The 16,828-nt window shown below is 34.8% G+C and overlaps 1 protein-coding gene across 1 annotated transcript in view; it reads right to left on the reverse strand.

Annotated features, from left to right (window-relative positions):
* LOC108744658 (low-density lipoprotein receptor-related protein 2) overlaps nt 1-16,828 on the reverse strand; it is a 189,889-nt gene that overhangs the window by 23,364 nt on the left and 149,697 nt on the right. The window contains exon 3 of the mRNA XM_018480528.1: nt 12,424-12,555. Coding sequence (XP_018336030.1) covers nt 12,424-12,555 — 132 coding nt within the window. The remainder of the gene's footprint in view (nt 1-12,423; nt 12,556-16,828) is intronic.

Genomic DNA, 16,828 nt, shown 5'->3' on the forward strand with positions numbered 1-16,828 from the left:
GACAGTGGGCGCGGCGGAAAAGAAAAGGTTAGAAGCGTTCGAAATGTGGTGTTACAGGCGAATGATGAGGATATCGTGGATAGAGAAGGTTAGAAATGAAGAGGTATTAGAAAGAATAGGAGAACAGAGGATTCTATGGAGGTCAATATCAAATAGGCGAGATAGGTTGGTAGGACACCTTCTCAAGTATGAAGGTCTAGTGAGAGACATATCAGAGGCAGAAACAGGAGTTAAAACGAGTAGAGGTAGACCTAGATTAGATTACTGATCACAAATAGTTAAGGATGTGGGTTGTTCTAGTTTTAGGTAAACGCGAAGATTAGTCTTAGGACTGACGACCTTGATGATGATGACATATAACAAAAAATCTACCTAATAAAAACCGGTAATTAAAATTGTATTGGGATAGGACGTTTGTCCTTATTTGTATTATTTATTGATTACTTTACTAAATTATTTCTTATTTAGGTACAGTTCTTGTGTTTATTTTTTTTGTGAGCACGAATCATTAGTATGACCGAACTGNTTACATTTTACTAAATGATCAAATTGATGTAAATATTTATGCTAATTTTGTAACAGTTTTAATCAGAATATCTTCACCTGATTAATGTTATGGTGAAACAATTGTTGTGAACAATTAATATACATTTTTGAAACTTTACTTCCGTTTCCTTCAATTGATTATGGAGTTTCAACAAGTAAAGCCTTCTATAGTACAGTCGAAATAAGAAGGCAAAGTCCCCAATAAATAATACACACTAAAGGCATATCGTTTTTCTCCTTCTTACAAACGGAAGATAGGTGCAGGCCTCGACGCAGCTGTGGAGGAGGTGTGTCTAGAGAATAAAGACAGGATATCTTCCGTTTGTAAGAACGAGAAAAACGATATGCCTTTAGTGTGTATTATTTATTGGGGACTTTGCCTTCCTATTTCGACTGTACTATACTATTAATTATTGGATTAGGTAATTTCCAAATGGATCTACTTTTGATAACGTGTAAGACCATCTAAGACAGAAACAAATGTGGAGTATTTGACTCAATAAAATGGCGAAACATCCTATTGTGTTTTTATTTCTTCAGTGTTGATTCAATTCAACTCTGGAATAATATCCTTTTCGAGCATAAAATGGATTAAAAACTGATATTATCAGCCCTGCTTCTTTCAGTTGGGAATTTTCACCGGAGTTTCTTTTCTTTCACCCGAATCGTAATATTAAATTCCGAATGTAATTTTCTAATTAACTGGATATTTGCCATCTGCTGTCATAAAGAAAACCGGGAGGTGGTTATCAGGGATAATAAAGTCTGTCTCGTTTTTCACCGACGCGTTTCATACTTTCCCTAATTAAATTTTGCAAGTAATCACAACCTAATTACAATCGCAGATGCCTTTATTAAATTTTCAAGATAAAACGTACGTTCTACCAATATAAACTACACGAAATGCAATTTAACTGCGATAGAGCTTTGCATTGTCTTCTACAATCAGTTGAAATCAGTCGGTACCTGGCGGATCCGGCATTTTTTTAGGATCCGTCCGGTTAGATTGTATTGGGACGAGTTACTTGTCCTAATTTGTAGTATTTATTGATTACTTTACTAAATTATTTCTTATTTAGGTACAGTTCTTGTGTTTATTTTTTTTGTGAGCACGAATCATTAGTATGACCGAACTGTTACAATTTCTGTCCCTTGTTGATATATCAGGGTATTAGAATAATTTTACCGCCTTGCAGACTTTTAGTGTTTATAAATATTATAGGCTCATTTCAACAGTTTCAATTCAACTGTCAGGTTGAAAATCTGCCAATCAAAAATTAAAATTTCATTGGTTTCGTATTAAAACGACTTTTTAAATAGAACATAATGATTCGTTTTGGACGTTGGTAGGGGTGGTGTTTATCGTAATATAAAGCTTGCCAGAACGAAGATGTGAACTATTAACTGTAGTGGTTTTGCCGGGTACCCGGTTATCTGGTGAATTTCTAGAAATTTCAAATGTAGTAACTCAAACTAATAGAGTTCCAGGCATTCTTATGTAAAGTAATTTTGCTGACCTCGACAAAATTAAAACCATAAACATTCCTTCGTTAAATTTCGTTATTTGATTCTCTGCATGTTGAAAATCAGCGAATTTTTCTATAAACCTTTAATTTTTCAAACCTAGGAATATTGTATCAATTTTCTTAAGTTTGACAACTTTTAAGAATTTTAGTTATAGGAAAGTAAATAAGAATAAGTTTGGTGGACAATAACATTTTATTTCACCTTAAGACGTACGGAACCTTAACAAATTGTAAGTAGAATTTGTGAAGTCACGATTTAGTAATTTATTTTTAAAAACGTGAAAATTTTTCCGTTAAGGGATACTTAATATTGATTTTGAAGGTTGAAAACACGAGGGAAATTTTAGTTGGTGTTTGTTACCAAGATTCCACGAATTCCGGATCGAGATAATTTATTTAAAATTAATGAACGAGCCAGGCGTATTTCTGTTTTTTCTTTTTTTTTTTTGTTTTATTAAAGCACAAAAAGAATGTTTTGTTTCCGAGAAGTTTGTTAATTATTTTTTTTTCTCCTTCGAAATAGCGGGTCTAATGTATTCCTTAAATAAGATATTTCAAAAGGAATATAGCTCGATAAAGGTACTTCGTACAAAAAGAATTTTAAAGATTTATTAAAAAACTTTATAAGAAGGAACAAAAGGAGTTGTCCGTTGTTTCCCTTTATACCCCGAAAACTAGAGAATGAGAAAAACGTTCTCCGTCAACAAAATTATCGTGCAGACCTTTTTTTAAAAACTTGAAGATCATTGTAAGAACACCTAAGATAGGACGTATTATCGGTGTATTACATCTGGAGGAATCATTTCAAGCAGAGACAGGATTCTGCGTTTCTTTCATAACTGGATGGAAAAAGAAGAAAAAAAAGACGAAGAAAATAATAAGAAAAAGTACAAGAGTAATTGGTTCCACTAAGCAAACGCGGTCGTCTTATTATGGACGGACCGTTTTATATTTGAGAAAATTGTTTGCGATTTTGTGCGACAACAAAACATAGTCGGCGGTGGTGGCGCCGGTGATCCAGAGCTGGTTGCGATTCCCTTTGTTCTGGAACAACTGAAATTTTGCAGTACTGCGCACAATGGTAAATAAGCTTCATTAGACGCTTTGTCTGCATCACTCCCCAACTTTCTGCCCATTGTATTTACTGGTTCTGATTATCTTATACGTATGCAGCAGAGACGCCAGAAATGCACGAAATACCACCAGTGTACAATTTATGTAATTTTATGGATCAAACGTTAAAGGATATCGTCTTACTGTAACAGGATTAAGCGTCTCTATCACAAAATTGTTCCGCAAAGCCAACCGAAAGCAATGTGATAACTTATTCAAACCACGAATCGGAATTTATTGGAATAATATGAAAAGGATTGAATCATCATCATAAAGTCGTCAGTTCTAAGACTGGTTGGACACGCGCCTCCACCCTTTTCTACCCTGAGCTAATCTTCGCATTTCTCTAAAACTAGAACAACCCACATTCTTAACTATTTACGAATCTAATCTAATCTAGGTCTTCCGTTTCTTCTTCTAATATGTCTCTCACTAGACCTTCATGCCCGAGAAGGTATCCTACCAACCTATGTCACCTATTTCTTATTGACTTCCATAGAGTCTCTTCTTCTATTCTAACTTATTTCTAACCTTTTCTAGCCTCATCATTTCGAACCCATCTAACCTTTTCTTTTCCGCCGCGCCCACCGTCCATTTTTCGCACCCGTACAACGACGCGCTCCAAACATACACCTCTAACAAACTTTTTCGAATTTCTAAATTAATCGTTCGCGAGCGTAGAAGTGACTTCTTTTTATTGAAGGCGACTCGACCGTACACTATTCTCTGCTTTATATCCCTGCTACTCCTTCCGTCCTGACTTCTCAGATACCTAAAATCAGCCACTTCTTCTAATCTTTGGTCACTTATCTTTGTATTCGCTCTTTCCTTACTTTTTCGTCCCTTGCATACCAGTACTTTTCCTTTACTTTTATTTATTTACATATAATACTGTTTTGTCAACACCTCTTCCATTTTATTTAAAGCCATTTCCCTGCTATATTAAATATATGAAATCCTATGACATTGTTAGTTACTTAATAGTGGATNTTGAAAATACTCTCGGTAAAATGAAAAAACTTATAATAATAATCCCTTTGCCCAATTATGTTGTCGTTTAAATCAAACCTTTTATATTTGCAACGAACCAACAAGTGTACTAATATTGTTATTATAAGACAACTGAAACCAGACGCATCAACAGCAAAACGGTTGCAATTTAAAGTGTGTGTTATTGACTACAATACAGCCCAATAACACAAACTTACTTAAGAGTAAACAAATAAGTGATATATGTATATATTGTATTTTTTTCATTAATAATAAAGTTCATTTTTCCAAAGATTTTTAATGGGGTAGCAATAATTTTTCAATGCGGGGGCCACATGCGGCATTCCTGATGATGGACAAACGCGGCAGGGCGTTATATGCCCCTTCCTTGCCCCAAGGGGCAACCTCAGTAGTGTGGCTACCTACTTAGGGACCCTACCTGCACCCCCCCCCCCAATTGTTTCAATTTAAGGTCGTTTTTCGATGTGTTTCACCTTTTTTCTTCTATAACATTTTCTTCTAATCAATTGTTAAATCATTTTTTTGATTTTTTATTTACCCACTACAAACTACCTCAAATTAATGAGAGAAAAACTGTTGCTGTTGTCACACCCCCGCCGGGAATCGAACCCGGGACCTTTGGCTTTACTAAGAACATTGGTGCGTAAAAAAAATGATTTCAAATTAATTTTCCCTGCTAGATGCTAATACTACTATATCATCTGCAAATACAAGCATACTAATATTTATCCCTTGTACATCTATCCTAACAGTTGAACTGTCTTTAATAATTTTGGTCGAGTTTTGTATGTATAGATTAAAAATATATCTATTATACTTAGTTCTATAACTGCCTGTTGAATAAGTATATCTTATTTTTCTATGTAGTCTCCCTTTTAGCTATAAACTTTCCCAATGCATCACAAGTTTTTTAACGCTTCCACGTTTTGGCGTCATACAAGTCTTTTTCCCAATGACCCAAACATTTGATAGTCACAAGATCACAAATGTGGACTACAAGGCGGACATGTCAAATGTTTTCCAAAAGCGTTTAAAGTTTTCGTTGGGTCGAAGTACTGTATGTGACTAAACGTGGTCATGGGGAAAAATTATTATTATTCGGGGAGGTAAAAAAAAGGCTAGAAGGGTTCGAAATGTGGTGGTGTTATAGGTAAATGATGAGGCTAGAAAAGGCTAGAAATGAAGATTGTATTAGAAAGAATAGGAGAACAAAAGACTCTTATGGAAGTCAATAAAAAATAGGCGAGATAGGTTGGTAGGACACCTGCTCAGGCATGAAGGACTCGTATTAGAAGCAGAAACAGAAGATAAGAGGAGTAGAGGTATACTTGGACTAGATTACTGCTTACAAACAGTTAAGAATGTAGGACGTTTTAGTTTTACGGTAGGAAACTGTGGAAGTGCGTGTCCAACCAGTCTTAGGATTCATGATCTTACAGACCCATAGAAGCTCGCATCAGTGGGATTTGGTGTCGCAATAGAATGCTCAGTTCTAACTGCGACCGTAGGAGCCGCATGGTCGAAATAGGCAGGCTGCAGATGGCATTGTCAACAGTCGTTGGCCATGCGTCGACCAGAGTAATTATGAATAGGGGTGCACATAAAAAATAAACTATAATATTTTACTGTTAAACAACAGCTTTTTGCTTTATTGAGGGGTCGGTAAGAACTCGTGGCGGCAGGGTGTCGATATTGTCACCTTCTAAGAAAAGGCAACATCTGGGAGTAGTTTTAAAATCAAATAAGGGTGACAAGCATAGAAAAATAAGTTTTTAGGACAGTTCCTGTTGAGAGGTCTTACAAAGCACATTGTATAAGATAGCCATTAGTTTCAGTAGTTAAGAGAGTTAATACTTGTTGCTGTTGTTAAAGTGTAAATAATAAATTAATTAAAGCAGTTCACAGTTTTAGTCAATCATTTTTAAGATATATTTCAATCAAACATACGAGACAAAGCCAGCAGTGCTTAAGTTAAAACTATTTAGCATATTTTTTTTTTCTAAACACAACATTTACCATTATCAATACTGTTTTTTCGTAAATTATCGAAAGTGTAAACTTAATAGGTAATTGGGTCACTTCAATAATTTCCGAATGTGATGTCTCTAACTAAAGATAATCACTATTTATTAAATTGAATATATATACAAAACTATATACAAAAATGATTTTGGTGGTAACAAATGGTTGGTTGGTTGGTACTGTCTCGGCGAGACAGCTTGGTCAATCTCCTAAACGGTACATACTTGCACTGGTAGGTAACTGGTAAAAAACTGGTACTCCGACTTTCTCCTTTGGCGACAAAGATTTCTAAAGGGGGTGAAATTCTTAGAATCTTTGCCGTTAAAAACATACACATTGAAGCTAAGGGTTCAAATAGTCATAAAAACAGGTACAAAATGTTAGTTTGTTCAGCTTAAAAAACGTATTTCTTTTGCTTCAAAAATGAAAGAGGAAAAAATAAAAAAAAGGTAAAATTCTGCCGAACAAATACTTTCTATTTGACTGTTGCTATTCTCTGAAATTTAAATATTGAACATCATTTTTATAATGATCAGCTACTAATTAAAATATTTTTCATCCTGAAAGAAAAAATTTTTATGTGCATAACTACTCTGGTCGACGCATGACCAACGACTGTTGACAATTCCATCTGCAGCCTGCTATTTCGACCATGCGACTCCTACGGTCGCAGTAAGAACTCAGCATTCTACTGCGACACCAAATCGCACTGATGTAGGCTTCTTTGGGTCTGTATTCTTTGATCTTATGATGATGAAAAATGGCTTAAGCCTCCGTTATCTTTTGTTCTATGCGTCTACTACTTATCTGACTTCCTATTATATATCTAAAATCGAACAGCCCTTATCAGTTTAGGTCCTTGTCGAGATATGGATCATTACGATTAAATTCCAAAGGGATTTCCTTAACGATTAAGATATCGTTTGACTTCCACGGTTTACAAGTTGATGATGTTTTACCCTCGATATTGCGCCACTTTTTCAACACAGGCCATTTAACATCAATCGAGTAGCTTTTTCGCCTTCTTTCCATTTTCACACATTCATAATGTTCGAAGGGAAGTTTCCGGGGTCGCTAGCAGACGGCAATTTGTTTGACAAATAGCTTCATTCGAATAGTTGGCCCAGAGTTCCTCGTCTCTGGTCCCGAAAGCATTCAAATGGGAAAATTTGAGTGTTACGCCTCGTCGGGGTCCTTTCACATTATATTATACCGTATATATATATACTAAATTAGTAAGTTACGATAACGACTCCCTTAAGATATAGAGCAAACAATTATAGAACTCGAAGTTTTCTAGGACTCTCGAGGCAGTGGCACACGGTATACGAACCATCAAGCAACTCCACCAACTACATCAATAAACCATCTTCTTGTGGGTACAGTTTTCAAGATTCAATTCATGAAAAAATGCTCTCATGGTAAATGTTGAGGGTAAATTTTAATATTTAGATCATAAACTCCGTTAATAAGCCAACTGTTAAAAATCTAATTAAAAACTGGTAGTTTGTAGAATCGATTAAAAGAATCGATGAACTCGATGCAAGAAACAGATCAGCTCCACTTAGAGGTGAAAATTACTTTTTGAATGGATTAGCTCTATAAAACATTGCTCATCTTAAAAGACTCAAATATAATAACTGAGATATAAACATATAGATGGAGCTGCCTGGCGGTATTTTCGTTGCAAGAATTAAGCGGAGATCCCACCGAGTTCACACGCAGTGATGTAGAGTCTAGCGCCGGATGCAGTGATTCTGAATTAAGCATTAGTTGTTTTTGGTTCGCCGAATGACCTACATGTGTATTTTAAGTGATGAAACAGTATGATGGAAGAAAGAAAGATTTTGGTGGTGGAAAACCACCCCATTCTTTATGATAAAAGTCTGTCTAACTATAAAAGTGTATCTGGCTGGAAAAAATAACATGTCACTCCACTCATCTACCCAGTATTCTGCACACCGTTTTCTTATTTTTCTCAGTAAAAGTAGATCTAAAGCCCTTTTCGTTTTTGCAGCATACGACGATGGCCCAGCCTCCTTTCAGGTATCGTGGGTTCGGGTGAGAAAGATGAGACGGACGAAATGAAGACAGAAGAGAATGAAAGATTATCTGTGGAATGATTATCTGCCCCAGCATTTGCCCAACTGATCCAAGGAGACCACAGAAGAAGTTGGACCGAGGCACGTGAATCCTCCCGAACGCTAAGCGATGGTCTAAACTTCTAGGCCATGCCGCTTGGTATATTACGGTATTATAGGGTAAGCTCATGAAGCAAGAAAGCAAGTACCTAGAGGAGCCCGCAAGCTATGGCGATGAAGATGATAATGTTGAGATTGAAACGTAATAAACAATAATAAATAATCCATTCTTTTCTTTGTTTTAAAAATCAGACGCATTCTGAGATTTTTTTTCAAAAGAACATTAATTTTGGAGTAAGCAAATTTAAATTTGAATAATTGCTTTAGAATCCTATAAGATGTGCCCAGACTAGAAATTTCGTTCGGCATTGTTGGGGAAGGAGGAAATGGGGGCAGTGGGGGTCGAGTACGAAAAGCTTTCCCGGTGGAAGAGAGGTAGATACGGAAACCAAAAAAAAGATTAATTTTTTTTCTATTACCATTTTTAATACCTGTCTACCTAATTAGTATCCTTCGGTCTTATAGCGGATGCGGGAAGGCAGGGGGGAGAAAAGAAAAACGAAAACAACAACACCCAAATTACTTTGAAAACTTTCGTAATGTAACCCAATCCAAGACACGCCTACGTATGCTCACATTTCAGTCAACAAAATAAATAAAACCAAAACCAACCTTATTCTTCGTGCTGTCCTTTCGTATCATAACATTATGATTCTAAGCAAAGCAGTCAAAACATTCTTCGGTTAATAATTTATTTTTGGTTAATAGCGCGGAGAACTTGCGAGGGGCATCTTCTAACCCCCCCCCTTCCACCTTATTTTCGCTACTTTATTACAAAATACCGAAAAATACTTAATATGCTCCAAAACCTTTAAAATTGTATGCAATAACCTTAAAAATCCTTTTAGGATTTTTAAGGTTTACGTAACATCCCCCATTACTAGGAAACTTTTCGCACCCTTTCCTTATCCCTTCCTCTCTCCTTCATACGGACGCTATGATACCGAACAAGAATGAAACCGACCTAAAAGGTGTTCATATTCAAATTTCTAATTCAGTTCTAATTCTGCTTTCATACATTCTTCTTAGAAAACACTTGTGACAAACTTTTCGAAAGACAACATCTGCGGCAATTTCGAGTAGAACTTTGAACGCGACCCATATGAAACTTTAAAGGGATGACTTGAATTATTCCTAAAAAAACATTTTCCTAATCTTCGCACAAACAATTTTCCCAAAGTTTGGATTTTTAGTAGACGAAGCTTTTGAAGTTCAAAGCAAACCTTTCACGGTAGTGAATTAACATATTTTTTGATGCAATTGAATACAATCAATAAAACAATCGTGTATCACCTCATGAATTTTAAAACGATTTTTATGTTTTACTATTGATGTACATTGTAAAATGTAATTTGTATTATATAATGTACGTATACATATGTATTTATTGTTAAAGGTGTACGTTCGGAGCGCGGCGTTGTACGAGTGCGAAATCTGGACAGTGGGCGCAACGGAAAAAGAAAAGGTTAGCAACGTTCGAAATGTGGTGTTACACGTGAATGATGAGGATACCGTGGATAGAGAACGTTAGAAATGAAGAGTTATTAGAACGAATAGGACTTTATGGAACTCAATAAGAAATATAGTACAGTCGAAATAAGAAGGCAAAGTCCGCAATAAATAATGCACACTAAAGGCATATCGTTTTTCTCGTTCTTACAAACGGAAGATATCATGTCTTTATTCTCTAGACACGCCTCCTCCACAGCTGCGTCGAGGCCTGCACCTACGTTTCAAAGGAATCAATCGAATAGAATGAGACGGTTGAAAACGTGCTTGTCTTGCTGTCTGTACCTACATTAAATGAGCAAATTTACAGGATCGGCTTAAGGTAGAAGCGTGCTACAGTATGGTGAAAAAGTTACTGTAAGATCTAAAATAATTCAATGCAATAATATTTATATAATTTCGATTGTACATCAAAACAGATTGAATGAGCCTGTATTCATACATACCCACACATCTAAAAATATTATTGTTCTTTTAATCGTACAACACTGTATTTCATATTGATACAAATTCTCATATTTTTAAACTTTGTGTTATTATAACTCAACAACGGGAAGGTCAATATATTTTTTTTATCATTTTTTAGTTCACAACAAAAACAATTCTGAACTGTTAGTTTTTGAAAAATTCCGACTATTCGTTTTTTATTGGAATTAATAAAATATTACAATTATCTCGAATTAGAGNAATAATCGGTTATTTAATATAATCGGAATCAGTGATCATTAAAATGAATCGTTAGAGAAATAATCAACTGAAGTTAATACATTTTCTGGATTAGGTTAACTGCATTTTTTTACTGTAATTTATTGTTAAAGGTGTACGTTTGGAAAGCGGCGCTGTACGGGTGCGAAACATGTTTTATTGGAATTAATAAAATATTACAATTATCTCGAATTAGAGATGTTTTCTCTACTTGTTTCTTTCTTTCTTTGAAAATAATTCCAAACAAGCTTTTTACTCTGATAATTAATAAAACTTCTCGGACCATTTCGTTGAAAGTTAACAACAAAAATAACGATAAAAACAACAATAACAACAACAATAACATCAACAAAACCAACGACAACAATAGTTACAACGAAAAAATAACTTAAACGATATATGCAGAGAGATGAGTATTCGCACAAATACACCAACTAAATAAGGCCGACCCTGTAAATTTGCCCATTTTATGTAGGTACAAATGACAAGACAAGCATGTTGTCGATCGTCTCATTCTGTTCGATTGATTCCTATGAAACGTAGGTGCAGGTCTCGACGCAGCTGTGGAGGAGGCGTGTCTAGAGAGTAAAGACAGGATATCTTCCGTTTGTAAGAACGAGAAAAACGATATGGCTTTAGTGTGCATTATTTATTGGGGACTTTGCCTTCTTATTTCGACTATACTATAGGTGAGATAGGACACCTTCTTAGCCATGAAGGGCTAGTTAGAGGTATATTACATGCAGGAGTTAAGAGGAGCAGAAGTGGATCTAAGATTAGATCTAGATTAGATGTCTACACATATAATGTTTATATTAGAAAGGGTCTTAAAAATTTTTACGAATACCTTTCAGATAAATGACTTTCACAAACAACCGTTTATGCCTTTGTTGCCAATGAAGGAAAAATTATTTACGTAACGCCCAAGAGTTTAGAAAGTGGTTAAAGGTGTGTTTCTTCTTATTACACCACTAGTTTTACTATTGTTAAGGTAATTATTGAAGCACTTAATGCTAAGTAAGAAGCTGACTTTGACACACAACACTTCAACTTTTAATATCGAAAATACTTCTGCTTTTGTGTTTATGAAAATAAAATGGTCAAGCGACAGATCTGATGGTCGATTGGGGTCGACGTGATGGTCAAAGGTTACCAAATCTCTTACTACTACTAGCGATGCAACGGAATTGTCATAACGGAAACAGAAGCAGACAAAAAAGTAACTAGTAAATTTTTGCGGATGCGGAAGTGTAATGATTTTAGGCGACTCTTTCGCGTTCATGCGTCCTTTTCGGTAATATGTTGTTACAAATTTTGCATTTAACACTTGCAAATCTCGTTAATCTCAAATGGAACTTCTTTTTATCTTCAAAATTGTACTTTTAACTTAAAATTGGCACCACTGAGTAAATACTATACAAAGTAGACAAACGCTATAACTGTATTAGTATTTTCGAAATGAAATTATTAAGAGCCTAGGCCAAGGGGGAGCTGAACGTCCTAGACGTTTTTAGAGTAAAACTAATAGGAAACTAATGAGAATAAAATTTGGAAAATGAGAAATAAGATTTTATTAGGTTCCGATAAGCTTTTATTATAACGGTACGGAACCAGACGCAGAAGCGAATGTGAAGATGTATGCGGAACTTCCGCAATTGCGGAAGCGGAAGAAGATGTCTGTTGCAACACTACTTATTACTACAGTCACAAAATCAATTAAGTAACCCTACCCGATATCAATACAATGGACGATTAGACAAGCACAGAATAAAATATATGAGAATACTTACTACACTCAGCTTCATCAGTACCATCTACACAGTCTACAGTCATATCACAGTGATAATGGGAAGGAATGCAATACGTTTTGTTAAAAACATACTGTCCACAGGTAAGTTGGCCTTGATCACATTCAGGGGGTGCTGGAAAAAAGAAATAATAATGAAACATAATTAATTTAAAAAAAAATTTCGTGTATTGTCAAGTAGGTATTATTCATTTGTTTAAAACTGAATTTTTATTAATTAATGTAATTAAATATAATATTGATTCAGACGATTACGAAATAAATTCTGGGATGACCTCATATAATGCAATAATTTACAAGTAATAGTAATAGTTGAACTTCTCTTTAAAATTATTTTGGAAGTTATGTCGTTATCAAAAGAATACAATTTCTATATCACAGTCACCAATAATAACACCTAATAATTGTAATTAATAGAGTTCTGATCCCAAAGGATCCAATGAAACCCTATTGTTATCAAATTATCGGATTAATCAGTTTGATCGACTAATCGAAAAACTCAATTCATTCATCTAATTTTCTGAATAATCGGTTATTTAATATAATCGGAATCAGTGATCATTAAAATGAATCGTTAGAGAAATAATCAACTGAAGTTAATACATTTTCTGGATTAGGTTAACTGCATTTTTTTACTGTAATTTATATTTTTCTTCTATTATAAGTATTAACTAGGAAATAAAGAATGCAATTTGTAGAATTGCAATTCTATAATAGTTAAATAATCGATTAATAATAAAATCGTCCCATAATTATAACTTTTAAAAGAAACATATAAGTCATCAGTCTGAAATTCATACATACCTAATAGTAAATTCTCTTTAAAATAAAGTTTAGTGACTGTTTATTTGATATTAAGTTGACAAGCGTAACTTTTTATCAAAATTAAAATTCCCTTCTATTTATTATTCTTCTATAGTCGAGAACGGTTAATTTAGAAATTCGAAAAAGATTGTTAAAGGTGTACGTTTGGAAAGCGGCGCTGTACGGGTGCGAAACATGGACGGTGGGCGCAGCGGAATAGAAAAGGTTAGAAGCGTTCGAAATGTGGTGTTACAGGCGAATGATGAGGATACCGTGGATCGAGAAGGTTATAAACGAAGAGGTGTTAGAAAGAATAGGAGAACAGCGGACTCTAGGGAAGTCAATAAGAAATATGCGAGATAGGTTGGTAGGACACCTTCTGAGGCATGAAGGTCTAGTCAGAGACATATTAAAGGCAGAAACAGTAGTTAGGAGGAGTAGAGGTAGATGTAGATTAGATTACTGTACACAAATAGTGAAGAATTTGGGATGTTCTAGTTTTAGGGTAATGCGAAGTTTAGTCCAGGATAGGAAAGAGTGGAGGTGTATGTTCAACCTGTCTTAGGACTGACGACCTTATGATGATGATGATGTATTGGGTACTTTTTAGGGATTTTCACAATAGATTTCCTTAGGTTGGCGAATTTGACTTGCATTTGACCAATTTTGTTACTGAATTATTCCCTATCGGACACCTGTGCAATTTTTAATATAAAATTTGATGAATTCGATTTTTTATCACATTAGTATCCCCTTTTGATAAGCAACTCTTTGTTGTTAATTGGATTTCATGAGATAAATTACTTGTAAAGGACGTGATAATCTATTTTCAATATAATTATGAAGTTCACGTATGTAGGTAATGGAAGTCAATTACCGGATTGATATTTTACCGGAATTCGCCTCTAATGTCTAAAGCTGTGAACTCAAAAACATTATACATAACGTATGTACATGGGTGTTTCTCAGTAAAGTGAGAAATTCTCTGTTCTTGAACAATATCTCACATAAAACGTGTTAAAAATATTAATACATATTACATATATACTAAATATCAAATGTAATTACTTAATTTGCTGCACACAGGATAAAATATCCCATTTTTTACAAAAAAAAATTAGTGTACTACTTGTTTTAATGTCCTAATAACAGCTCTCTGCAATACCAAAACTATAAATACTAATATTTAATAAATCAATTTTATAATACATCAGCTTCGAAAATCGATTAAATTATTAGGCAGTTTGTTTCATTAGTGTTAGACAATGATCAATTAGTGTTTTCTGAAAACCCATTTAAATTATTAGAGGATTTCAAAGCTAATTATTTCCTAGATAATTATCTATTTCGTATGTATGTAAGATTTTTTTAACGTACTTTAAATTAAAATCATAATTTCACATTTATTTTGATATAATTTCATTTCTCTCAAAAAAAAAACACGAATTGTTTTGATTTTTAATCACAACTTCTTTATGTAACGTCACGCGTCACAGCGTCACGCGCCACGTGTGACTCCTGGTGGATATGTCCAAAAGGAGCCATTTTAACAGGCTTCAGAAGCTTATCTGTTAGTAGCAACCGATAATCCGAAAATTCCATTTCGACAAATTGTCAAAAGAATATTTTTTTCTTATTATCAAATAATATAATCGAATAAGCGAGCGTATGTCCTTGCGCCGCCGGTATCCGATTGTAATTATTTTTTTTCAAGAAAAACTATAAATAGAAACACTAACAATACAAGGGATGATGCCTACGAAGCATTTCCGAATAATAAATTTTCTTATAAGAGTTAAAAGAAAATTGACTTTTTCCTGAAACGGATTTCAATTTAATCAGTGACATTTATCAAGGAAGATTTAAAAGACGAAGGGAAGTATTTCATTACCGTTCAGCAGGACTATTGAAACAGTAAATCACTGGCTTATTGGATTTAGGTAACATTTAGGTAAGAGACATTGATGACACAATAATAATAATAATAATAATAATAACCAGAGAAGCGAAAGTAACTGGAAAATTGAGTCTTTTGCCGGACGGTTTTTCCAAGGGACAGAGAGAAAAACATTTCGGACCAACTTTTATATACGATAATTCCCGACAACGGCACTTCTTATCTTTGAAATGAGCGGGCTATGAGAATTTTATCCAAAAACCCGAAAACTTAGTGCGTTTCATCAACAACGACGTTCAGAAAATTGCATGTGCTGCCATCGTGTATTTTATAAGATTAAAGTACCCGACCGAGAAATTGGATATAAAAAATTCATGTGAGAATTTTAAATCGTCGACAGTGTGAACGAGCTGGGATAATGACTGTTTTTGGCCCAGTTTGAACTCAAAAACAAAATTTATGTAGTTTAAACTTCAATTGTTCCTCATCATTCCGCGTTTAAAACTGCGATGATCATATACGAAGGGAATGAAGTTTCTGAGGGGAGAATGGGTGGTGTTTATACAGTGGTACAGGTCTGACGAAGTAAGCTGGCGAGCGGTTGCGCAGGTACTTGCCCATTTATAACCTATTTGGGTAAGTCACTTGGAACCGATACACAAATAGGTTTTCAGTAGGCGTAAATTATAGTATTAATACAGGTGGGACAGTAGCGTACTAGAAAATAATGTAAAAACATGACTAATCAAAAAGAAACTTTTGTTTTATAGTTAGTTTTCACATTCACTGTCATCATCGCAATCTCTATCACTGTCACCAACATCAACAATTAGTTCTTCTGTTTGTCTGTCTATTACTTGCTCACTGATCCCTATTTTTAAATATTTAATCTACGCCCCTGATAGGAATACTGAAGAATGAGGGCTGCAATCTTTATACCTAAAACTGCCTACTTTTGCCACCGCGCATCCACGCCATTTTAAAATTTCCGCCAGCTTCCAGCGTCAGGCCTGTACCTAGATTTTGTTGGTTGCGTTCTTGCGCTAGCTGATCATCTTCCCAACTAGAATTTATTGGGGGCATGCCCCATGTAGCGTGAGGGCCAAATGTGGGTAATCAGGGGCATGCCGATATAGGGATTTTCCCGTAGATTCCTCATGAAAATCCCACCAAAAAAGTGCCCGACAAGAATTTACAAGGGGCATGCCCTATGTAGCGTGCAGGCCTCATAATGCTAACAACGGGCATCCCCATATAGGGATTTTCCCATTGATATTTTATAAGAATCCCACCAAAAAAGTTGTGATACTAAAATGAGGATTGCCTTATGGGTTTTTCATATGGGTCTTAAGGGGCAAACCTATCACATATACAAATATAAATTAAATCAACCTTATGGGATCTCGATCAGGCAAATCCGTTTGAAAATACTCTCGGTAAAATGAAAAAACTTATAATAATAATCCCTTTGCCCAATTATGTTGTCGTTTAAATCAAACCTTTTATATTTGCAACGAACCAACAAGTGTACTAATATTGTTATTATAAGACAACTGAAACCAGACGCATCAACAGCAAAACGGTTGCAATTTAAAGTGTGTGTTATTGACTACAATACAGCCCAATAACACAAACTTACTTAAGAGTAAACAAATAAGTGATATATGTATATATTGAAGGGTTCGAA

Source organism: Agrilus planipennis, unplaced genomic scaffold (genome assembly GCF_000699045.2).
Source record: "Agrilus planipennis isolate EAB-ADULT unplaced genomic scaffold, Apla_2.0 scaffold16, whole genome shotgun sequence".
Classification (NCBI taxonomy): Eukaryota; Metazoa; Arthropoda; class Insecta; order Coleoptera; family Buprestidae; genus Agrilus; species Agrilus planipennis.